The 26,541-nt window shown below is 33.7% G+C and overlaps 1 protein-coding gene across 1 annotated transcript; it reads left to right on the plus strand.

The window, feature by feature from the left end:
- Window positions 1-20,850: 20,850 nt before the first annotated feature.
- Window positions 20,851-25,892, plus strand: LOC123893235 (mitochondrial fission 1 protein A). Its single transcript, XM_045943173.1, has 5 exons — window positions 20,851-21,026; window positions 21,907-22,045; window positions 22,796-22,917; window positions 25,468-25,531; window positions 25,603-25,892. The coding sequence occupies exons 1-5, from the start codon at window positions 20,937-20,939 to the stop codon at window positions 25,683-25,685; spliced, it is 498 nt and encodes a 165-aa protein (XP_045799129.1). The 5' UTR covers window positions 20,851-20,936; the 3' UTR covers window positions 25,686-25,892.
- The last annotated feature ends 649 nt before the right edge of the window (window positions 25,893-26,541 follow it).

Genomic DNA, 26,541 nt, shown 5'->3' on the forward strand with positions numbered 1-26,541 from the left:
GTGGAAAATCATTGCGATGAACATAAGCTGTGTCGAATACTTGCCACTATTGCAAGGCTTAAATTTGGTCATTTCTACTGACACAATTGTGTCATCATTTTAGTCTTTGTTTGATATTCAGCATTTATTGTTTGCAGTTCCGTGAGTTTTATGTGTGGGTGTTGAATGTACAGTGTGCTGTGGAGCCTGTGGCAGGATGAGGTTAACATACTTTCCATTCAATTCAGCCTTGGGATCCGTTACTGTTACATATATGTGTTTTGTCTTGCTAGTCTTGGCGATTAATGTTCTGCACGGAGAAGCAATTTAAAGGCAATCTGGCCCTCAAGATGGACATTCGGAAGGCTTTTGATACTCTTGAATGGAGCTTTCTTCTTATGGTTTTGGGTCAGATTGACATTCAAAAGGCTTTTTGATACTCTTGAATGAAGTGTTTAATTTAATTCAAATGCTGAATTTTAAATTATAGAATTTAGTCTAAATGTTGGAATTATATCGAATAGAATGTTATTAAATTATATAAATAGTTTTTTTAGCATTTTATATATAATTTAAGCCTTATGACTTGATGACCCATCTAAACTATCTTACTCATAACTGTTTGGGTTGGTTTGAGTTCGACAGAAAAATTATGGATTTCTTGCTTATTTGAACCGGTGGAATTTGATTGGGTTGGGTCGCACATTGGGCCAAACCTGACACACGCACACCCCCAAGTGTAAAGCTACTTGCTGCTGCTGTAAGTCCTATGGTATTAGGTGGAAGCTTAAATTGTGACATTTCATATTGACTACAAGGATGAAAATTTGTTCCAATGAAGCATCATGTTCTGCAGGCTGTGTACAATACTTTAATTTTATCATCTATGTTAAAAAAGATTTCACTTTTTAGTCTTTATGATACTCAGTAACTACTCTTCTCGGTTCATTTGAATTTTCTGCTTTTCTGTGTTACAGGGAGACAGCTATGAATGTGTGTGGTGTGCTCTAGCCAGTGGCAAGCAGAGGTTAATATACTATTCATTAAGCCTTAGGATAAAAACACCAGTATATATTTTTACATATCTATTGTGAGTGGGGATATATTTGACTTTCGATGCTGCATCCTGGCACCTGCTGGTTCTTTTGTTTTTGTTGTTTAGGAGCATGAATGTTGAAGCATAAAAGGTTCGAAGTATATCTTTTTGTATTGCATCGGGGATGAGGAATTCTGGAAAGCTTGGTTTGAGGGGGCCATTTTTTTCTTTAATTTTCATATATATTATTTTACAATTTTCTTTTCGTTTGTGATTGTGATGTATGTGTTGAGAATAATTTGCCTCAATATCTTTAGATTAAAAGGTTGAAACATTAAAACGAGATCTTCTAATAGTTTCTTCTTCATTTTTACTGTGGCAGATTGTTGAGAAGCTAACAGGACCAGGGATGGTCTGTATCGAAAGATTTTCTTGCTGTAGCTAAAACAAAATTACAAGCGCTAGACAAAAAAGATGCAGAAAGGAAAAAGACAGCTGAGTTTAAAATAGTTTAGAAGGAAAAGGTTGGTAAAAAACAATATGCCTTCATCTAAGGCCTTCATCTTTTCTACAATGTAAATAGTTATCCTTTAAGATTTTTTAATTATCTTTCCAATATTCTCTTAAAAATTCGCCTTTAATTAGTTGACTTAAAGTTTCTACTGACGGATTTTAACTCAATTGTTTTTTTTAGGAATAAATGTCATCAGAATACAATTAAGAAATGGCAGAATGAAATTGCATTTTAACTCAAGAATGCCCCATGTAATCTTCATGTTTAATCTTGTTCTTGCATTCACCATAATCGATTTATTTTATTCTTGATTCTTCTCGATCTACTTGGGTGTTAAATGTGAAAGGCTAGTTTATTTGATATGCGAGGAGGGTGGGAAGTTAAGTCTGAAAAGTTCTGTTAAACTCTGATACCATGTTAGACTCATAGAATGTTAGACTCATAGAAGTTTTGATCTAAAAACTGTATTTTCTCCTCAAGGAGAAGTCTCATATAAATACAATGTAATTACATTTGAATCAGCCCAATAAATCTGTAGCTGTCATATCGACATTTATTATACAATATATACTAATTAATAGTAGTTACTATTGTCAAAATAACAGTTACAAATAGCATTTAAATTTGCCATTAAGACATTAAACCTATTGACAAGTTCAGCCTTAGGTTTTATTACCCCATCACACAGTTTTTTTCTTACATTAAGGATTTTAAAATGTAATATGACTCTTTGTAACTGAGATTTGCTTATCAGAGGCTTGGTTTCAAGAATTATTCTAATCTTTTTTCTTCTTGGTTTTTCTGCAACTATCCGTCATATTACTGGTTTCTCACATTTTAGTTTTCCATCTGTAATCTGGCAGTATGAATTACACAATTCTGGAGAAATCGGGACAGCTTTGTGGGGATTATTTGTAACTATAATCTTCTGATTAGCGGCTTGGTTTCAATAAATCTTTAATGTTTCTCTTGACTTTCAGCACATGTTTTGTGATGTTCACAGGGTATGTGTTACTTGGGTTTGATGTGCAACAGAGGTCTCCTTTTCCAATCACACTTGCATCTTGCTAAATTTTCTGTCTGAAGTGGAGAAGTAGAAGATGAGTGCCTATACCCTTTGTACTGCGTATTCTATCAACCATTTGATGTTGCTAGGCTTAATTTGGCGATCTGAACTTAGGTGTGAAAATTCTTGCTTCCATGTTTCTTTATTCTTCTCAAAAGCTTGGGCTGGGTTTAGCACATACTTTTTTCATTCATCCTTGGGATACAATTGGTCTTTTTTTAAATATATATGTGTGTGTGTATTGTTTTTGTTCCTATTCAGTTGTCCTTTTTTTTGACAACTACAGTTGTCCTTTAATCGTGTGCAAGCTGGTGTTGCTGTTTGCTTTTTTTCAGTGTTTGTGTGTTTATGTATTTGGACCTTGAGTAACTCTTTGCCCTTCCCAAGATGAGCAAGTTTGGACAATTTGGTTAAGTCATATGTGCTGTTTGTCCTGACGATTTGTTCATTGGGAACAACTTAACTTTGATGGGGGAGGTTTTCTATAATCGTCTTTTAAATTTGCGATGATGAATATGATACTTCTTAAAAGACATCCTCTTCATTTAAGGCCTCAGGGAGTTCTTTGTATTAGGAGGAAGCTGAAATTGTCTCTTAATATTGGTACACGATGTTCTAGCATATTGTTCCAATGAGTCATCATCTTCTGCAGGCTGTCCTATAGTCGTTACTGTTGCTAGGCTATAGTTTGGTCATTACTGTTGAGAATCTTGCATTTCAATCTTTTTTGGATAATCAACATCTACTTTTGTCAGCTCCTTTGAGTTTTTTGTGCGTGTGTTACAGGGGAGATAGCCTATAAATGTGTGGCAGGAATAGAAGTACACACTTACTTTCCCGTTCTGCCTTTGATAAAACTGGTGATACATCTTACTATCGCCTTGGGATAAAACTGGTCATACTTCTTACTTTCCGTTCAGCCTTAGATAAATAAAACAGGTCATTTTTTTTTTCTTTCTGATGACTTGATTTCAGGGTTTGCTGTTCTAGTGTTCTGCAATAGGCTGCTGTCATGGAGATCGCTATGGATTGTGTTTTTATATGCTTTGTTCAATTTGTAGATATATCAAGGATTTCACTATTCTTATGAATCTTCTTTTATGGATCGGTTATCAAGAATTATTTGTTAATTTTTAGCTTATCGAATAAAACTCTTCAATGGATAATCGAGATGCGTTTATATGTTTTGCAGTGAGCCGAAGTCCGGATATCGATTCTTGATTCAACGGATAATAACGGATTTTTTCAGATAGATAAATCAAATTTCATCAATGAGTTGTTCTTTATCATTCTTTATTTCTTGGCTTTGATGCAAGATAAACGAATTGAACTGTGAGCGTGTTTTTCTGCAGCGTGGGCTGTCAAAATATTAATTTTCTTCAGAGCATGGAGCCTCGAGATTTGATTTGCGATCTCTAGTAAAAAAATAAAATTGTTATCAATATCTTTTTTTTGCTGATTCAATTTTTTCTGTTGATTCTTGTAGCATATATTTCTTGGTTTTTTATTTACACTTTGGTGTAGCAGTACAGGATGTGGTTTTGATTTCTTGATATATTGATTAGTTTTACGTTTAATTTGTTGGCAGAATGCTGGAGTTCTAATGTGATTTTTCTGTTTTAGGGTGTTTCCAATGTAATATCGGATAATGGTAATGTTTTGCGAAACTTGATACATGGTTATAACTTGGTGCTAAATTGTGAATTCAAACTGCATCTGTTTTCTGCCGTGTCGTCTGTTTTGAAGAAATAACTTGCTGTGTAATATCAAGCAATCAGGTTCGTTTTTGCACACTTTTCTGGATTGGGAATACTTTTATTGTCACTGTGTTATCAAATTATTTGTTTACACCCTAGGTTTTCTTATATTTAAGTTTTTGATAATGTAATCTGACAGCCAAGTTAGAATAACAACCCTATTTTGTGGGTTAATCTCTCATGTCTGTTCACATAATTCCCCAATAACCCCTTTTAAGATAAGCATTTTAAAACAATACACATTTCAAGTTGGAACCATACAAACTGAACTGTGAACTTGTTTTTTCTTTAGCGTGGGTTGTCAAAATATTAACTTTCTTCATAGCATGGAGCATGAAACTTGTTTTTTTATTGATTCTTATAGCATATATTTCTTGGTTTTATTATTTACTCTTTGGTGTTGCAGTTGAGGATGTGGTTTTGATTTCATGATATCTTGATCATTTTTACGTTTAATTTGTTGGCAGAATGCTGGAGTTCTCATGTGATTTTTCTGTATTACGGTGTTTCCAATTTAGTATCGGATAAAGGTAATGGTTTGCGATACTTGATACATGGTTGTAACTTAATGTTGAATTGTGAATTGAACTGCACTGTTTTCTGCCATGTCGTCTGTTTTGAAGCAATAACTTGTTGTGTAGCATCAAACAATTAAGTTCGTTTTGGCACATTCTTCTTGATTATTACTCCTTTACACATTAGGTTTTCTTACATTTAATCTGGTCATATCTTCTACGAATCTTTACATTTCAGCTAGATTACTCAGTATCTACTTCTGCAGTTCTTTTAAGTTATTTGTGTGGGTGTTACAGGTCGCATGCTTTCCGTTCAGCCAATAAATGTGCGGAACCGGTGGCAGGCAGAGGTTTACATACTTTTTCATTCAGCGTTGGGATAAAACAGGTAATTTTTTGCTTACATGTGTATATGTTCTGGGAGAGTGTTGTAGTTTTTGTGTATATGTAGCATGATCGCGAGTATGAAGCATTTAATATTCTAGACTACATCACTTTTCCCTCCCCAAGCTTTAAGTTTTGATTTCCTTGTCTCTGTTGAAATCTAAGTCTTCAATAATTCTTTTTCGCTTGATATCAGGGTTTTCTGTACTTGTTTTCTTTTTTGCTTGGTAGGTATTTCGTATTGATACGCTCTTTTCAGAAAATAGGGTCGTGTTTACCAATGAGTCAAAAAACTAGCTTAACATTTGATATGACAGATGATAGTTGATACAAAGAAAACAAATGTTAACTGTTGAGACAATAATATAAATCATGGAGTTCTATCTTTTACAAATACCAGCCAGATCTAATCCCCACTAATACACATTGCAGAGAACATGATGGTAAAAGGAAAAAGAATATTCAAACCTGCAATTTTGGCACTTAGGTAGGACCTCAAATTAACTCCACCGCGTATATTTGGTCTGTTGACAAGCCTGAATTCTCGAGCAACTCTTTCAATGACAACAAAGATTTTTCCCATATATTTTCACAATACTCTTCAAATTTCTCGCGGGTTGTTGTGCTCCCGTAAGAAAAGAAGCCTCGAATAAATGAAGGATCCTTATATGTTATTTATACATAGTATAATTACATCATGCCCTGATGGTTACAAAAATAAATACATTGACATTGTATTTTAGTTTAATTGGTTGCATCCCATTTCACTTGACTAGCTTTAACATATAAGGGAATTACATTCTTCAAATGTATTTCCCTTTACGGATTGGCATTACATTTGAAATAGAAACTTCCTTTAGATTTGCAAGTTAGATTAGAGAAAATACCATTAAACAATAAGCAGCAATGTCTTCAAGGGTAGTATGCACAACTCCCTTAACAGAGCTGAACACATATATTGCCAAAATTCAAGATCTAGTTTTGATGAAACTAGATTTTACATTTTACTTATCATTTTAGTCATTATATTATTAATTAATTAGTAGAGATTAGAGAATCCCGACACTCAAGCTTTTAGGACTGGTATCTCTTCAGCATCAGAAGAACATAGGTAAGGTCTGATTTTTTTGTAAATTCACATGTCTGTTATCATAGTTCTTCCTTTTCCTCACCAATTTATTTTTGGACTGGTATCTCTTCAGCACCAGAAGAACTTTCATTTTTTTGTAAATTCACATGTCTGTTATCATAGTTCTTCCAAAACCTCACCAAATTACTTTGGGGAAGTTATTGAAAACTTAATCTTGACAACATAATTCAGTTTATGAACTGTCAGAATCATAGGGCTTTAGGAAAAATAATAATAATGAACATCATTTGCTAGGCTGATGGATCATAATAGTCAGAAACCACAATTGTGGCCAGAACCAGCGGGTTACCTAGCTCTGGAATACATGGACACAGGCAAGGCTAGAAAAGAATCTGACATATTCTGTTTCGGGGTTGTTTTGTTGGAGATAGCCTTTGGAAAAAAGTCATACACCACCAAGAATTGAAGGGTGAATTATCACCAGTCGAATGGGTTTGGGAGCTATACGGATTGAGAAATATCATTGCAGCAGTAGATCCAATGCTATATGGGCAATTTCATGTGAAGGAATGGGAATGTTTGCTAGTAGTTGGACTTTGGTGTGCTAATCCAGATAACACATCAAAGACCATCTATAAAGAAAGTGATTAAGGTACTCAACTTTGAAACCCCGTTACGAATTCTTCCACAAAACATGCCATTCCTAGGTCCTCTGTCTTTTCCCATAATAAATATGCAATTTTTCTCGGTTCTCTCTTTCTTTAGGGCAACAGGTTAATTGAAAGTGAACAGATTGCAGTCACTTGGTTTGAAAGTGCAAGGAATGTCACATATCCAATTTGGGATCTTATGAGTTGAAGGTGCTGAAAAATTGTAGCGTTTTTAATTTTTCATTATATTATCAATATTCTAGAATGATCCATATAATTGCAAAATGTTAATCAAGTTGGTTACTCTATCTGAATATATTATTGAATGCATACGTAACATTAATCAGATAATTTCAAATTCATATTACCAACTTAATATCCTTCTAGTACTTCATATATGTGTAGCTGTTTATTACAGTGTAGTGTGTTTTAAAACATTAATAATGTTTTGTGTAGTATCTAGCAATCAAGTTTGTACACTCTTTTGTTTGTTCTCTATGTTGTTTTAGTGTCATGTCTTCTCGGTAAGCCTATTGATGTGCGGTGAGGGTTGGTGGTTATATAACTGACAAGTTTAGCCTTAGGTTTTTCACCTATAATCTTACAGTGCAAAAAATTTGAACAACTTTGTGGGGCACTCTTTGTAACTATGATCTTCTGATCATTGACTTGGTTTGGGTAACTATTTTACTCTTCTTTCTTTTTTCTTGTGTTTTTTTATCAACTATTTGTTATAGTGTATCATCCTGTGAACAAATTAACGAGTACACATACCGTCATGTTCTGCATCCATGTTTGTTGATTCTTCTCTGTAAGCTTGGGCAAGAATGAGATATAATTGGTCAAGTTTTACTTATATGTATATGTATTTGAGCTGAATAATTGTTCTTCGATAGTGTACAAGCTGGTGTTGAAGTTTTTGGGTGCTGAAGTTTGTAAGAAATAAATCATTTCTCTTCCCAAGATGTAGAATTTTCGCCAACTTGGTTACCTCATAGTGTACACCTTAATTTTCTGGAGAGATATTCTTTAATAACTCTTTGCCCTTCTTTTACTGTTTAGTTTTTTTTATTTATTATTATTATTTGTGATTTATGATGGTGCCGCTGATACTGCTATAAAAATATCCTCTTCATTACAGTGGCCTAAGGACTCGTCTGTATTACAAGGATGGAAAGTTTTTTCAATGAATCATAATCTTCTGTAGGCTTTAATATGGTAGTCTCTTCTAAGACTCTTTACATTTCAGTCTTTGTTTTGATACTCAGCATCTAGTTTTCTGTGTGGATGTTACAGAGAAAAGTTAACCTGTAAATGCGTGGTTTGCTATGGAATTTGTAGCCGGAAGAGGTTCATCATACTTTCTGTTAAACCGGTCATTTCTGTGTGGGTGTTACTGGTAAGTTAGCCTATTAATGTGTGTATTTGTCTATCTGTCAGCTTGGTTTGGCACTCCCAAGGACGAGGAGTTCTGGACAACCTTGGTTTGACACTCTTTTATTATGTGATTTGCCACTTTTGTTATTATTTTTTCTCTCTCTATTTTCCAGTCATTTGAGATATAAAAACTATAAGAATTTTTCTCCTAAATTAGAAGCATAATGGAGAATTAGAATCTGATGTCCTTTCGTAAATTGGTATCTGTCACAATCATTTGTGTTGTTGTGCTTTCATTTGGTGATATCTATCGTGACTATGAATTCTATCCATTTCTTTTATCTTCTTCAATTATTTCTTGGCTGTGTTTTACCTATACTCTAATAGGTTACTAACTGAGATAGTAAACTTTCATGTGTTGAATCAGTGTTTAATTTAATTCAAATGCTGAATTTTAAATTATAAAATTTAGTCTAAATGTTGAAATTTTATTGAATATAATATTACTTAATTATATAAATATTTTTTTAGAATTTTAAAAATATATTAAGTCTTATGACTTGATGACCCCCATCTGAACCATCCTGCACATATTGGGTTGGTTTGTCATCATCTTCTGCAGGTTGTCCTATAGTCACTACTGTTGCTGGGCTATAATTTGGTCATTACTGTTGAGACTCTTGCATTTCAATCTTTTTTTGGATAATCAGTGTCTACTTTTGTCAGCTCCTTTGAGTTTTTTGTGCAGGTGTTGCAGGGGAAATAGCCTATAAATGTGTGGCAGGCAGAGGTACACACTTTCCCGTTCTGCCTTGGATAAAACTGGTGATACGTCTTACTTTTGCCTTGGGATAAAACTGGTCATACCTCTTACTTTCCGTTCAGCCTTGGATAAATAAAACATGCATCTGTTGCTCTGATGACTCGATTTCAGGATTTTCTGTTCTTGTTTTCTTCAATAGGCTGCTGTCATGGAGATTGCTATGTTGAATTGATTCTATCTAAGAGTTTGCTCTACTATTATCGATTGTGAGAGCCTCTGCACCTTGCACTACTTACGAGTACATCATTCTTCTACAGGGTTTAATTTTGTCATCTTTTCTAAGACTCTCGACATTTCAGTCTTTGTTGTTTGATACTCAATATCAACTTCTGTCAGATGATGTTGCTTTGATTTTTGGCTTAACTATACATTTGGTCCCTTACGTTTATTTTAGATTTCAATTTGGTCCCTTACGTTTAAAAAGTATCAATTTGGTCCCTTACGTTTATTTTAGGTTTCAAGTTAGTTCTTTCCGTCAATTTTGTCACATGTGGCAGTCAATTTGCATATGTGGACTGACACGTGGCACTTGGACACGCTGACACGTGTACTGTTCAAACGGTGTTAGTGACAAAACTAACGGAAAGGACTAACTTGAAACCTAAAATAAACGTAAGGGACTAAATTGATACTTTTTAAACATAAGGGACCAAATTGAAACCTAAAATAAACGTAAGGGACCAAATGTGTAGTTAAACCTTGATTTTTCTATGTGGGTGTTACAGGAGGATAGCCTATAAATTTGTGGTTTGCTGTGGAACTCGTGGCAAGAGGTTCACATACTTTCCTTTAAGATTCTAAAGTACATCTCTTACTACTTGTGATATTTGTTTATCTGTATAGGAGCATGAGTATGACGCGTTCAAGATTCTAGATACATTTCTTTGCTCTATGCCCCAAGGATGAGGAATTCTAGACAGCCAGGTTTTGCAATTTGTTGTGTTGTTGATTTGTCACTTCCTTTGTTATAATTTTTCTTGTCATTTGTGATATATTTAAGAATAAGATATAGTTCTTCTCTCCCTAAATGGGTACCCCTCGTAGAACCTGCAACTGGAGCAAGAATTTGGTATGGAATTGGCTGCTGTTGTTGTGCTTTCATTTGGTGATCTCGACTCTGTTAGAAACTTATGTATTGATATGTTTTTCCTAGATTGTAGATATCAAAAAATTCACATAATCACACTACTCTTGACTCTTCTATTACACACTAGTTATCAAGAATTGGTTTTTGAAGTTTATATGATTCTTAAGAATCTGTGTGCGTATTTTAGTTTTGTGCAGTGACCCAAGGAACCCTCCATATAACGAGGATTGCCTAAATTATACAATTTCATGTTGAGTACAAGATCTTCCAAATCGAGTGGAAAATCATTGCAATGAACCATAGGCTGTGTCAAATACTTGCCACTATTACAAGGCTTAAATTTGGTCATTTCTACCTACCGAGACAACTGTGTCATTTTAGTCTTTGTTTGATACTCATAATATATATTTTTGCAGTGCCTTGAGTATTATGTGTGGGTGTTGATGTTGAATGTGCAGTGTGATGTGGAGCCTTTGGCAGGATGAGGTTAACATACTTTCCATTCAATTCAGCCTTGGGATCCGTTATTTGTACTTATATGTGTTTTTGTCTTGCTAGTCTTGGCGATTAATGTTCTGCACATGGAAGCAATTTAAAGGCAATTTGGCCCTCAAGATCGACATTCACAAGGTTTTTGATACTCTTGAATGGAGCTTTCTTCTCAAAGTTTTGCTTCAGTTTGGTTTTTCTAATATTTTCTGTTATTTGATTTATTTTATCCTTCATTCAACAAAGCTATCCGTATTGGTGAGTGGTACATATGTTGGATATTTTTCTTGTGCCAGAGGTGTACACCAGGTTGATCCACCTTCACCACTTTTTTTTTTGTTTAGCAAAGGAGGTTCTTAGCAGGTCTATTAGGCGAGCCAAGGTTGATGGTTCCCTTTCCGCCATGCTATATTGTCGCGGCATTGAGGTCCCAACACATGTTCTTTATATTGACGGTATCTTGATTTTTTTGTAAGGGCTCCCTTAGTAATGTTCGTTATTTGCTTGATATTTTTTATGCTTATGCTCTGGTTTCCAAGAAGGTGCTTAGCCTAGCCAAGCAAGTTTTTCCCAGGTTCTATCTCTCATTCCAGACTTCTCAACATCTCTGCTTTGTTGGGTTTTCATGGGGGACTTTTCCTTTCACTTATGTTGGTTTCCCCATCTTTGTTTCATATTTCCAGGCTGTTCCCTTCTTTCGATCATGGGAAGAGTTCAACTGGTAAAATATATCATTCAAGGCATGTTAGTTTATTCCTTTCATATTTATGTGGTCTGCTCCTCTCTTACGTCAATTGGATGTGTGGACTCGTAAGTCTATTTGATATTCATACTCGGAAGGTTTGTAGAGTTGCTTGGAATTCAGTTTTCTATCTGGCCTGGTATTAAGGGTTGCCTTTCAGATATTATGATCTATTTTAGATCGCTCATTGGCACAGGTGCTTTGGTTTCTTTTTGGAAGGACAATTGGTTAGGTTACTCTCTTGTTGAGACTTTGCATATCCTCATGAGCATCGTCTTCTTACAGCTTTAGTGGCAGATTCTATTATTATGGAGCTATGGTCCCCGATTATTACCCTTCCTCATATTATTGAAGACATTCAGAAATTATGGTTATGACATGTTCTTATTGTTGCTATGCTTTCATCTTCTGATCCTTTATGACAAGTTTTTGTTAAAGACATGCATCTTGCTGAGTGTATTATTATAGCGTTTGAGGCTATTAATGTTTGTCACAGGAAAGCAATTTAAAGGCAATTTGGCCCTCAAGATTGACATTCGGAAGGCTTTTGATACTCTTGAGTGGAGCTTTCTTCTCAAAGTTTTGCGTCAGTTTGATTTTTCAGATATTTTCTGTTATTTGATTGATATTATCTTTCATTCAGCAAAGCTATCTGCGTTTGTGAATGGTAAATCTGTTGGATACTTTTCTTGTGTTAGAGGTGTACGCCAGCGTGATCCACTTTCATTGCTTCTTTTTCGTTTAGCAGAGGAGGTTCTTAGCAGGTCTATTACGCGAGCCAAGGTTATTAATGCTCTGCACAGGGAAACAATTTAAAGGCAATATGGCCCTCAAGATTGACATTCAGAAGGTTTTTTATACTCTTGAATGGAGCTTTCTTCTCAAGGTTCTGCGTCAATTTGGTTTTTCTGATATTATCCTTCATTCAGCAAAGCTATTTGTGTTGGTGAATGGTAAATATGTTGGATACTTTTCTTGTGTAAGAGGTGTATGCCAGGGTGGTCCACTTTCACAGCTTTTTGTTTAGAATTGGAGGTTCTAAGCAGGTCCATTACACGATCCAAGGTTGATGGTTCCCTTTCCGCCATGCTATATTGTCGCGACATTGAGGTTCCGACACATGTTCTTTATGCTGATGATATCTTATTTTTTTTATGGGCTCCCTTATTAATGTTTGTTGTCTGCTTGATATTTTTTAATCTTACGCTCTAGTATCCAGTCAGGTGCTTAACCCAGCTAAGAGAAATATTTTCCCAGGTTGTATCTCTCATGCTAGACTTCTGAACATCTCCGCTTTGTTGGGTTTTCATGGGGGACTATTCCTTTCACTTATCTTGGTTTCCCCATCTTTGTTGGTAAACCAAAAGTTTTATATTTCCAAGCCATTGTCAATAAAATTACGGCTAAGCTTCCAACTTGGAAGGGCACCCTTTTTTCGATCATGGGAAGAGTTCAACTGGAAAAATCTATCCTTCAAGGCATGTTAGTTTATTCGTGGCTTGTGTCTCTCTTACATCAATTGGATGTGTGAACTCGTAATTTTATTTGGAGTGGTGATATTCATACTCGGAAGGTTTGTAGAGTTGCTTGGAATTCGGTTTGCGCCCCTTTTGAAGCTGTAGGTTTGTGTACCAAGTCTTCGAATCAGCTTAATAGTGCTTTAATTTTCCATCTTGCTTGGAATTTTTCTCAGAGCAATGAAAATTGGGTTGTGCTATGTCGTTCACGCTTTATGCGTGTTGGTTTACCTCAATCACTATATGAACTTCTATCTGGTCTGGTATTAAGGGTTGCCTTTCAGATATTACGATCAATTGTAGATGGCTAATTGGTTCAGGTGCTTTGGTGTCTCTTTGGAACGACAATTGGTTAGGTTGCTCTCTTGTTGATTCTATTATTAATGGAGCTGTGGTCATTCCCCCGATTATTACTCTTCCTCATATTATTGAAGACAACCAGAATTATGGTTATGACATGTTCTCATGGTTGCTATGATTTCATTTGCTGATACAGTGGTAGCATAAAAAATTATCTTTGAGCAATAACGAGGTTTTGTTAAAGATATGCATATTGCTAATTGTATTATTATAGCGTCTGATGCTATTAATGTTCTGCACAGGAAGCAATTTAAAGGCAATATGACCCTCAAGATTGACATTCGGAAGGCTTTTGATACTCTTGAATGGAGCTTTCCTCTCAAAGTTTTGCGTCAATTTGGTTTTTCTGATATTTTCTGTTCGTTGATTGATATTGTTATTTATTGTAGTATGATTTGTTAGTATCTTTTGGAGTTATGACAGGATAGCATTCCTATTTTGAAATGCTCCATCTCTTATGTATATAAATAGTGGTTTCGACCTTTTTCAAGTTAATGAGAAATATTCATATTCAAGTTGGTATCAGAGCAAAAAGCAGACTGTTGTTTCTCGGTCGAGTACAGAAGCCGAGTATCGAGCTATGGCTCATGCTACATGTGAACTTGTGTGGTTGAAACATTTATTGCAAGAATTGCATTTTTGTGAGGTTGGTCAAATGGAACTTGTATGTGATAATCAATCAGCTTTACACCTGTCTTCCAACCCAGTTTTTCATGAGAGGACAAAGCATATAGAAGTCGATTGTCATTTCATTAGGGAAAAGATTATCTCTGGGGTCATCAAAACTTCCTTTGTCAATTCTAAGGATCAACTTGCTGATATCTTTACTAAGTCTCTACGAAGTCCTCGTATAACTTACATATGTGACAAGATGGATGCATATGATATATATGCTCCCCCTTGACGTTATGCAGGATAGCATTCCTATTTAGATATGCTCCATCTCTTATGTATATAAATAGTGGTTTCAACCTTTTTCAAGTTAATGAGAAATATTCATATTCAAGTGATATTATCTTTCATTTAGGAAAGCTATCTGCGTTGGTGAATGGTAAATCTGTTGGATACTTTTCTTGTGTCAGAGGTGTACGCCAGCGTGATCCACTTTCACTGCTTTTTTTGTTTAGCAGAGGAGGTTTTTAGCAGGTCTGTTACACGAGCCAAGGTTGATGGTTCCCTTTCCGCCATGCTATATTGTTGCAGTATTGAGGTCCCAACACATGTTCTTTATGCTAACGATATCTTATTTTTTGTAAGGGCTCCCTTAGTAACGTTCGTTGTGTGCTTGATATTTTTATTGCTTATGCTCCGGTATCCAGTCAGGCCACTTAAGAGCAAGATTTTTCAGTATTGAGGATAATATTAAGGCTAAGCTTGCCACTTGAAAGGGCACCCTGCTTTCGATCATGGGAAGACTTCAACTGGTAAAATCTATCATTCAAGGCATGTTAGTTTATTCCTTTCATATTTATATGTGGCCTGCGTATTAAGTGATGCCTTTCAGATTTCACGATCTATTTTAGTTGGTTTGAATTGATTTCCCAACAATAACTTCTGAATTTTGATGAATATATAATTGAAATAATTTTGCATCTCATTTCTTTTACAATTTCCCTTGCGCTTATCTAATTTCTTTCCTTAAATAATTTAGGTTTTTTCATAGGTTAGAAATTAGGAATTAGTTACTTGTCTCATTTTATAATACACTAGTTAAAGATCGCAAGTATATGGAGAACATAGGTTTTAAATTCGATCACCTCTCATTAATGTGAGAATAGACATATAAGAATTCTTATCTCAGTTAGTAAGCTATTAGAGTATAAGAAGTACACTTTACCAAAAAAAAAACAGAGTATAAGAAGTACATTGTTACGAGTCCACCCGATCATCCCAATGACTCAACTGAACTAGAAGCTTTTTCTTATAGCCTAGAATGGACTTAGAAAGAAAATTGTGATTTTTTTTTTGTTAATTAGGTTGAAACTTTCATGTGTTGAATCTTGAAGTGTTTTTAGGTTTAATCTTGAAGTGTTTAATTTATTTCAAATGCTGAATTTAAAATTATAGAATTTAGTCTAAATGTTTGAACTTTTTTTTTTTTTGCAGGTTAAATGTTTGAACTTTATCGAATAGAATGTTATTAAATTATATAAATAGTTTTTTTGGAATTCTATAAATATTTTGAGTCTTATGACTTGATGGCCCATCTGAACCATCCTACTCATAATTGTATTGGGTTGGTTTGAACTCGACAGAAAAATTACGGATTTTTTGCCTGGTGGAATTTGATTGGGTCGGGTAGCACACTGGGCCGAACTTTCATGAAGTGTTTTTTTTTTATCAAAACTTTCATGAAGTGTTGAATCTTGAAGTGTTTAATTTAATTCAAATGCTGAATTTATATTATTGAATTTAGTCTAAATGTTGGAATTTTATCAAATAGAATAGAATGTTATTAAATTATATAAACAGTTTTTTTAGAATTTTGTATATATTTTGAGTCTTATGACTTGATGACCCATCTAAACCATCCTACTCATAATTGTATTGGGTTGGTTTAAGTTCGACAGAAAAATTACGGATTTCTTGTTTATTTGAACCGGTGGAATTTGATTGGGTTGGGTAGCACAATGGGTCAAACTCGACACACATACACCCCCAAGTGTAAAGCTACTTGCTGCTGCTCTAAGTCCTATGGTATTTGGTGGAAGCTTAAATTGTGACATTTCATATTGACTACAAGGATGAAAATTTGTTTCAATGAAGCATCATGTTCTGCAGGCTGTGTTCAACACATGAAAGTTGATACATATTATCACCCCTGGTTGAATTGTGAATTGAAACATCTACCTGTTTTCTGCAGTGTGTCTTGGAACAATAAAATTTTGTGTAGTATCAAACATACGGGTTTATTTTGGTACACTCTTCATTTCATGGTGAACTGATAAAGCATACAGAATGTGAATCATTTTCATTTCATTTATTTATTTTATTGTTGATTCTTCTCGATCTACTTGGGTGTTAAATGTGTGAGGTTAGTTTATTTGATATTGGAGGAGGGTGGGTAGTTAAGTCTGAAAAGTTCAGCCTTAGGTTTTATTACCCCATCACACAACTTTTTTATTACATTAAAATTTTTGATATGTAATCTGATTGTGCAAAAAGTTTACACAATTCTGGAAAATTGGGACAACTTTGTGACATGTAATCTGACTCTTCGTAACTGTGATTTGCTGATCTGAGGCTTGGTTTGGAGAATTATTCTAATCTTTTTTCTGCTTGGTTTTTCTACAACTTTATGTCACACTACCCATATCATATTAGTGCTTTCTTTTTAGTTCTCCACATGTAATCTGATAGTGTGAATTACACAATTCTGGAGAAATTGGGGCAGCTTTCCGGGGGTTCTCTTTGTAACTATGATCTTTTGATTAGCGGCTTGGTTTCCAGATATATTTATTGTTTCTCTTGACTTTTCAATCATCCTTATGATATAATTGGTCTTTTTTATATGCATGTGTGTTTGCGCCCGTGTGCGCGCTCAAATTAATTTGTGTTTCTTTCGGTGTTTGCATGATCTCAAATTAATTTGGATTATAAATTATTTTTATTTTGTTATTTCACTGTTGATTTTTATTGTATGTGATTTCCTCATTTAAATTAATTTGGGTGTTGCATGAGACATAAATCGATATACGTGATGCTGTATTGTGAGTGGGGGTTTTCTTTCCGTTAAAATTATCTTCAAAATGTTCGTTATAACTTTGTTTTTCTAAGTTTACACGATTCTTGAGAATCTTTGTATTTTAGTTTTGTTCAATATTGATTACTTTATTTCTTTTGGACAGGAGGAATTTGGAATAGTTTGGTTTTGTTAGATCTTGTGTTAGAAGACTACTACAAATACTTGAATATGAAGAAAATAATGAAGAACGTGTTCCAACTTCCTACCAATTTCCCTCCAAATTTCAAACCATGTTCCAACAAAAATATGTATATCTTGAATGCAATTTCAATCGAACAAATGAGTATCTATGAAATATGAATCAAATTTAGTAACGAATGGATAATAATTAAATTAAATGCATTTTTCAACTTGAAGTCTCGAATTCGTATATGATCTGAATTGATATTTTTGAATCAGATTGAAATTGAATTTGAATGGAATTGCAGGACACAATCACTTGACTCTGCAAAGGTCTCGACCTCATCATCGTTACAGTGCACCTTGTCCTTAACTTCTTCCCTTTCGCTATAACCTACCTCTCCCTCATTACCGACAGATACATATATATCTCTTCACTAGAACTTTTACCGCCAGGTACGGTGTAGGGTCTAATTAGCCTAATATATAATAATATATAGGTTTAACTACATATTTGGTCCCTTACATTTATTTTAGGTTTTAATTTGGTTCATTACGTTTAAAAAGTATCAATTTGGTCCCTTACGTTTTTACCGTTTGCATTAGTTAGTCATTTCCGTCAATTTCGTCACATGTGGTAGATAGTTTGCATATGTGGAGAGACACATTGACACTTGGACACACTGACACATGTATAGTTCAAACGGTCTTAGTGACAAAATTAACGGAAATGACTAAATTGAAACCTATTGGTGAAGGAGAAAGAATAGGTTATAAAGACATACTCCCTCCGTCCCAAATTATAAGGGAGAGAATTTTGGATTTTCTGATTTTTTTTTTTTACCACATCATAACATGAATAATTGATTAAAAAAACGATGTAACCCACTCACTATATGTTGGGAGATGTGGAATCTGGGTTGTTAAAAAAGGAAACATTTTTTTTTTGAATGGCAAATATTGCACAATCGTTTAAAACCACATAAGAAATACGTAGTAGTATAATTAATTCACCAATGTTAATGACGACTAATTTCCATTGTACAATTCAAAAGTCGAACAACTGACATGTTTCTTGTATCTGTAGTACACCAAAACACATAGTTGATCTTTATCGACAATCACTCAAAAACAAAGAGAAAAAGATCAACTATGTGCTTTGGTATACGACAAGTAGGAGCGATCGTGCTGATAGCGTGTTATAAACTAGAGCAATAATATAGATGAAGAAGAAAAAAAAATAGTCTGTGTTATTCACCATTAAGATCCATGTTACATTACATACATTACATAGGGTCTGTTTGGATTAACTTATTTTTGAGCTTATGTAAAACAGCTTATGCAAATAAATAATTTTTGGGTAAATAGGATTTTACGCCCCTGCAAAATAGGCCAGTTTTGCGTTACCCCCCTGCAATTTTTTTTTTTGTGATTACCCCCCTGTAAAATGAAGATTCCATCATTTACCCCCCTCAGTCGATAACATGGATGCTGACTGGACAAAATTGATGACGTGGCACGTACAAGTGGAATTAATTTATTTTATATTTATTTTTTTATTGTCAATTCATTAATGAATGTATAATTATTATTTTTTTAATTAAAAAAAACTGGAAAAAAAAAGAGAAAAAAACGATAGTAATTGGGGTTGAAGGTTCATCTTCTTCAATATTGCTATAATTTCATCATTCTCTCCAAAAAAATCAACAACAAAAGTTATCCCCTCTCTAGGAAAAGAAAATCAATCAACACACCAATATACTCAACACCTAAATCTTCATCACTTACTTATTCATCATCTTCAAACCCAAATCTTCATCACTCTTTGGAAAGTTTAAATTTTTTGTTACTTTGGCTTAGTTTTGTATCGTATAGTTGTGGTTATAGAAGAGAAATAATTTAGAGTTGTTAATAAGATGTGAAATTTGAGAGAAATTTGGGTAAGAAGATTTTGTTGATTGTGTGGGATTTGATTTGTGATTACACTGAGAAGAAGAAGAACAAGAATGTTTATAAATAAATTCTATTAACAATTTTTTTTAATTTCTTTTTCTTTTTGAAAAATTAATAATTATATTAAGTTATTTATCTACATGGTACAAAAACTTTAATAAAAAATGAATGAAAAGCCACACATGCATCCCACGTCATCAATTTTGTCCAGTCAACATCCACGTTGTCGACTGAGGGGGGTAAATGATGGAATCTTCATTTTACAGGGGGGTAATCACAAAAAAAAATTTTGCAGGGGGTAACGCAAAACTGGCCTATTTTGCAGGGGGGTAAAACCCTAATTTTGCAGGGGGGTAAAATTTTTTACCCATAATTTTTTATGCATTACTATATGTTTGTCAAGGTAATTTATGAAAAAATAGCTTATAAAAATACAGTTTTCATCGACAATCACTCAAAAACACATAGTTGATCTTTATCGACAATCACTCAAAAACAAAGAGAAAAAGATCAACTATGTGCTATGGTATACGACAAGTATGAGCGATCGTGCTGATAGCGTGTTATAAACTAGAGCAATAATATAGATGAAGAAGAAAAAAAAATAGTCTGTGTTATTCACCATTAGGATCCATGTTACATTACAATCATACATTACATAGGGCCTGTTTGAATTAACTTATTTTTGAGCTTATGTAAAACAGCTTATGCAAATAAATAAAATTTTATGCATTACTATATGTTTGTCAAGGTAATTTATTAAAAAATAGCTTATAAAAATACAGTTTTCATCGGTCGAAACTTATAAATTGATATAAAACCTTATTTATTTGCATAAGTTGTTTTGCATAAGCTCAAAAATAAGCTAATCCAAACATTGGGCCAATTACACAGACAATGACCTATATGAATGTCCATTAATAATAATATTCATAACACTTTGTAACTTTTTTTTTTACCAACAAAAACAATGATATTCATTCATTCAAACTAGAAGAGTATATCTATCGAAAACATTACTTATTTAAATTTGCTAAAAACTAAAAAGAATAAATTTGTGAACAAGCTCGCAACACTCGAGTTAATAACATATAACGCTTTTATCTATAATTGATACGACAAAATCCAAATGTCCAGAATAGTCATACATCCCAAACACCGTATTAAGACGAGAAATTAAACAAACAATCACACACTATGACCGAAGTGACACAACATCAAACACAAATATCACAAAGACGAAAACTCAAACTAACTCCGAAAATGAATGAAAATCAATCACTTATTTAAATAAAGAGTTTAATGTATATGTTTTGTCGGTGTAAGACATCCAATAGAAATCAAACATTTCTTCATGTCATACAATTATAGTGAGATATCGTGGGATAATTTGGCGAAATATACGATTGATATTAATTGACAGTATAAAATTAATTTACGCCGTGTGTGCATATACATTTTTCTCTTAACTAAAACGTAATAATAAAAATAATCAAAAGCGGTGATTTAGGATCAAAATCTAATCTAATCTAATTTTTTTGTCAAGATAATCTAATCTAATCTAATGGATAAAAAAGAGAAGCAAGAATAAATTAGGTTCTGTTTCTGTGTGGCGGCTGGCTATTTTTTAACAACTAAAATAATAAGTATAAAAATGTTTTCAACAAAAAACAATAAAAACCCAATCTTAAAACAATAAAGAGTTTTAGCCTGATATTTAATTTAACCGTCAATGGACAAGTTCGGAAGCTTATTTGAAACCATCGGAAACTTCTTCACCGGCGGCGATCAGATTCCTTGGTGCGACGGTGATGTCATCGCTGTAATTCCCATTCCTTTCAATTCATCTTTTCATTTTTTCCATTTATTTTTGTTTTTCTGCATTTCATATCCCTAATTATGCAATCAGGAGGAATTCGAATGTTCTGAGATTGATAACGTTTTTATGAATCATGACTTAGAATGCATGCAAAAATTGTGGCGCGTTTGTTTTTTCATCAAGTAATTGATTTATTTGTTTTGTATTAATTTCGTGATTAATAAATATATGAGGTTGATAATGTAGTTGTTACATTTTCCTTTCAAAATGACATGCTATATCGACTTGCTACTATTAATTTCCATCATTTTATTTTATTTTTTGGTGTTAACCCTCCGGTTCTCGGGGGAAGAAGCCTGATAATCCGGAACTCACCCTCAAGGTAAGTAAAATTTGGCCAAGTCTTGTTCCTCCTTGGAATCAACTTGGGTTCTCCCGAATGATTTGTCCTTGGGGAAGGCTCGTTAGCCCCCCGTATGGAGTCATGACTTGACCTAACATAGAAAGTAGCATCGGGAGGATTGGAACCTGAGACCTAGACAGGAGCATACTCTCAGGTTCCAAGCCTACACCACCGGGCTAACCCATGGGGTTATAATTACTATAATAGACATCTTGTTTTTACTTCATTCTTGTACAATAAACCTTTTAAAAACATGAAGCAATGTGAGAATAAGGTGTGAAAATGTGAAATGAAAATCGAAAATATTTTATTATCTTCAAATAGTTTTATTTATTTATTTATTTATTTATTTATTTATTATCTTCAAATAATAAATCAGCAATGAAAGAAAGGGGATCACATGTGTTCACTTTATAGTCTCTAATGCTATTTTCTTTACTTCCATTAATCTCATCTATTTTGCATTGCATTGTTTTGTAGGGCTGTGAAAGAGAAGTTGCAGAGGCGTCTAATGGTGACTCCGATGAGCGCAAGAATGAAAGCATAATGAGGTTGTCATGGGCACTTGTTCATTCAAGGAAAAATGAAGATGTTCAGCGTGGGATCGCCATGCTTGAAAGTACAATGACTCTTCTTTCTTTTTTTATAAAGCCAAACAATATATTAAAAAAACATATTCAAAGCACGAGATATGGCAAAAATAAGATTACAACATAGCTTTTACAAACGAGTTGCAGTTACAGAATAGTTTTCAGTGCTTTGGGTTGCATTTTCATGTTATATAATTTTTTTTTTCAAATATGGTATTGTGATCTATGGTTTTCTAATGTTTCAAAAATCAGTTGTTTGTTTCAGTTTCTATTTTGGTTATTATTCTAGATAGGTATAGTTTCTGTTCTGATTATTGATTGAGCTTAATTATCTTCATAAATTCATCTGAACTTTCCATCTTCTCTATAATTGTGATTTCATGGCATTTCAACACTATATTGTATACTCGATATATTAGTCTTAACCATATTCGTTGTCTCACATATGACTGCTAACTCAGATTTATCTGCTTATCGTGTTAAAATTAATTTAATGTCACTGTAAATAAAACATCCATTTAGTTCCATGGTTTAAACTTACTTCAACAATGCATATCAGATTTCTTCTGTTACAGAGCTTCATTTTTAGCATTTTAGCTCTTTTTAAGAAAAGACCAGCCTGAGATGCTTGTGACGTGAATTTGGCCAATATCCTCACCACTAGGGCTGCTGCCCCTTCCTTTCTTTCTGTGTGTTTTGTTATATAGAGCCCTTAACAAATATTGAAGTGTTCTGGCCAAGCATGACTAATCTTGTACATCCTTGATTCTGATTCACAGTTTCTTTGGGCAATGATAAAAGTCCTTTACATCAAAGAGAGAAGCTTTATCTTCTTGCTGTTGGGTACTACAGGACTAATGAATATACTAGGAGTCGACAGCTTTTGGAGCAATGTTTGGAGGTCTGTCTTTATCACTTATAGATAGATAGTTTGAAACTATATTTTTCTTGTTTTTCTGGATAGATAGTTTGAAACTATATTTTTCTTGTTTTTCTGGTGTCATATCATAATTTTATATGATGTCTCATGTATGCGGATATTGGTATTAGACAAAGCGTTGGATTTTGGTTTTGTTTTTCTCTTCTTGGAGTCTAGAAATTTGAAATATTAATATCAATTGTTATTTTTATGAACTAACCAGCTGTTATTTTGGGAAATTCTACTCATTTTTCAACAATTAGTTTTATTTATTTTCATTTAGTTGATACATAGTCTGTCACGTGGTTGCTTTTGTGGGATAGAAATGTCATATTAGAGCGCATAATCAGATGTTTGTGTTGTTTCCTATAATTTGGGATGTCTTGGTATTTAAGATGCTATTAGTTAGGATCATTTTTCTTTGTTATTAACAGTTACAAAAGGACGATCAGTACACCCAATGGGGTTGGCTTAGTAGAAACATGCTAGCTCCGCAAGTAGGGAGAATGTGCAAATAAATACTCCCTCCGTCCCAATTTGATTGACATAGTTGACTATTTCACGCATGCCGATGCATAACTTTGATGATTAATATTTTTAATTGTATAATAGTAAAAATTATAAAAATTTGATATTTTAAAAATACTCATCGAGACGAATCAAGCAACATCTTATATGCTAATATTTATTTTTGTTTATTAGTAGAAAAATAAGGTCAAAGCAACATGTGTGAATAGTGCACAACAGTCAACTGTGTCAATCAAATTGGGACGGAGGGAGTAATCCTTATCGAGAGGTTTATGGTTTGATGAGATCTTTTGTGAAAAAACAAATTCCTTGAGAAACAGTTTTACCATTGTTGCTTTGTCGGTCTCAAACATGGTTGCTTATGGTAGGAATACCCGTGTGTTCCATCTAAAAATGACTATTAGTTTGAAATGCATAGATCAATAAAGTATTCTCTCAGATTTTTAGTTGTTTTAGAAAGAGATCTGTCAAGGACATGTCTAATCTCTACATTTTCATCTAAAAATGACTATTAATTTGAAATGCATAGATCAATCAAGTATTCTCTCAGATTTTTAGTTGTTTTGGAAAGAGATCTGTCAACGACATGTCTGATCTCTACATTTTCGTGTCCACGCATGTGATTTCGTCCTATGGAATGGCTGATAATGCTGATTTTTGTATTTTTTCTAATATGGAATACTTCACCATTTTAGAGGGCTAGTTTTTTTCTTATTAATATATTATTGTTATTTGCATACGAGTATTGTGTTTATGGTTTGATTTCATTTCAATCCACTGATAATGACATTAATAGTTTAATACTATTTGTGAATACTGAATAGTCTTACTCTTAGGGTCTGTTTGGTTCGGGGGTTTTGGAGGGGAGGTGAGGGGAGGGGAGGTAATATTTTAATTTTTTTGTGTTTGGTTCAATTTTTAGGAGGGGGTATGAGGGGAGGGGAGGTGAGCAGAATCCCTCCTAAACTCAATTTTTGCTTCCCCCCAAATTGGGGGGATTTGGAGGGGAGGGGAGGGAAGTTTTTTTAAAGTTTATTAAACTGACAAAATTATCCTCAATATATTTTAGAATTCCAATATTATTCTTATTACTATTTTTATTATTAGGTTTTTGTTTTCTGTATTTGTTTGTTTTTTATGATTACTTGCCGTCGCTGCTCGTCACATACATATATAAGATGTTTCTATCTGTTATTGCTTTTCGTGTGATACATACATATATATTATGTTTTGCTGTACATACATATATATCACGTACTCAAATTTGCCTTTATATATGTGTGTGTATTGCTTTTCTCTTTTTTGAGAAAAAAATATATACATATGTCAATTTGTCAATTTGGAGTATTGATAGTTTGTTAAATTATTATATGTGAAATTTATTTTTTTAAAAATATTTTATTGAATTAGATGGATCATCAAGAACGAGAAATTGCTATTAATAGATGGTTTGATTTGCGCCGAAGAGCTGTAGCTCAACTTATGTGTGCAATTGTTTATTATTATGTTCGGATGTCTCGTAAGAGAAAATTAAGTTATAGTATGAGCTCTGAGAGAGAAAGGGTGCGTGAAGAAATAATGTATCGAATTAGTAATTGTGAAACTATTACTTTTAAAAATATGAGTGTTATAAGATTTTAAGGGTAAAAAAGTAAATTGCTTTTAAAATACCTCCCCTCCCCTTGTGAACCAAACATATATTTAATTAAAATACCTCACCTCCCCTCCTCTTCTCTCTTTTGAACCAAACACATATGCAATTAAAAAATTTCCCTCCCCTCCCCTTCCCTCCCCTCCCCTCTGTAAAAATACCTCACCTCCCCTCCCCCTATTTTGAACCAAACAGACCCTTAGTTATTACATTGATGATTTGGCACTTTCTTGAATATCGATATTGGGTGGAATTTAAACTATATTATACGTCCTTTGTTTAACATGAATGATTCAGCCTGAACTTTTCTTTTATCTCTAAATAAATTTTGTGGTGACCTTTTATTGTTGCAGATTGCACCTGATTGGAGGCAAGCATTGTCCCTCAAGAAAATAGTCGAAGATGGAATTGCAAAGGGTAAGTTACTTCTTTCTTAATCTTGAATCGCGTCATCGTAACATTAACTAATGGTTTGTGTATCAATGCAGATGGTGTAATAGGAATTGGCATCTCTGCAACTGCTGCGGGGATTTTAGTTGGTATCGTTGCTGCAGCATTGTCCCGAAGGTGAATGTATACATTTAAAATCAGCGGGAAATAATCCTTCATTGACAACTACAACTTTTATCATTTTTTTATTATTTGTTTAAAGGAGAGTTTTACCGCACATATATAAGTGACATACTTGATTTGTAAATAAATAAAAGTGAGAATGCTTGATTATTATGAGAAATGATAATATATAATAATAGACAATGAAACAAAAATTATCTGTTCATATTATTTTTGTAGTTTAAAAGTTATGTTGGCCTTCCTTCGCAGACTAATGGTTTTCTTATCACCAATCTGTAATTTTATGCCTTCCTTCGCGTCTTTTGCGACAACGTTAAAGAAGGATACAATTTCTGATTTACAGAACTTCTCTACATATTTAACAATGAATGAACTATAAATCCAACATTCAACTAGAAATTATGTTGACTCTATAGCTGGAAAATCCAAATGCTGCAGGGTTGTGGGATGGAGGATCGAAGCATTGATATTGAGTACCTACAATGATTACCTGTATTGAGAGTTCTGTTGAACTTTTTTTTTGGTTAAAAATAGGCTCATGCAGTTTTAGTCCCTTTAACATTTTATGCTTATTTCCATCTCTCTAAAATATAAAACTGGTTTCCGTCCTCAGTGTTCATTTTAAGGCAATCAAAGAACAAAAGTAACATTTTAGGTGTTAAGGGGTGGCAAATGGATAGATTTGGATTTGGTACTAATGGATGTATCAAAATTATCTATTAATCCATTAAAATCCAATATTTTTTTAACAAAAATATTCAATCCATTTATTAAACACATGATCCATCCAATCCATTCATTATGATGGTCGGTTGATGGACATCCTATTTCCAAGGAAGGAAGGTTGGAATAGT

Source organism: Trifolium pratense, linkage group LG6 (assembly GCF_020283565.1).
Source record: "Trifolium pratense cultivar HEN17-A07 linkage group LG6, ARS_RC_1.1, whole genome shotgun sequence".
NCBI classification, from domain to species: domain Eukaryota; kingdom Viridiplantae; phylum Streptophyta; class Magnoliopsida; order Fabales; family Fabaceae; genus Trifolium; species Trifolium pratense.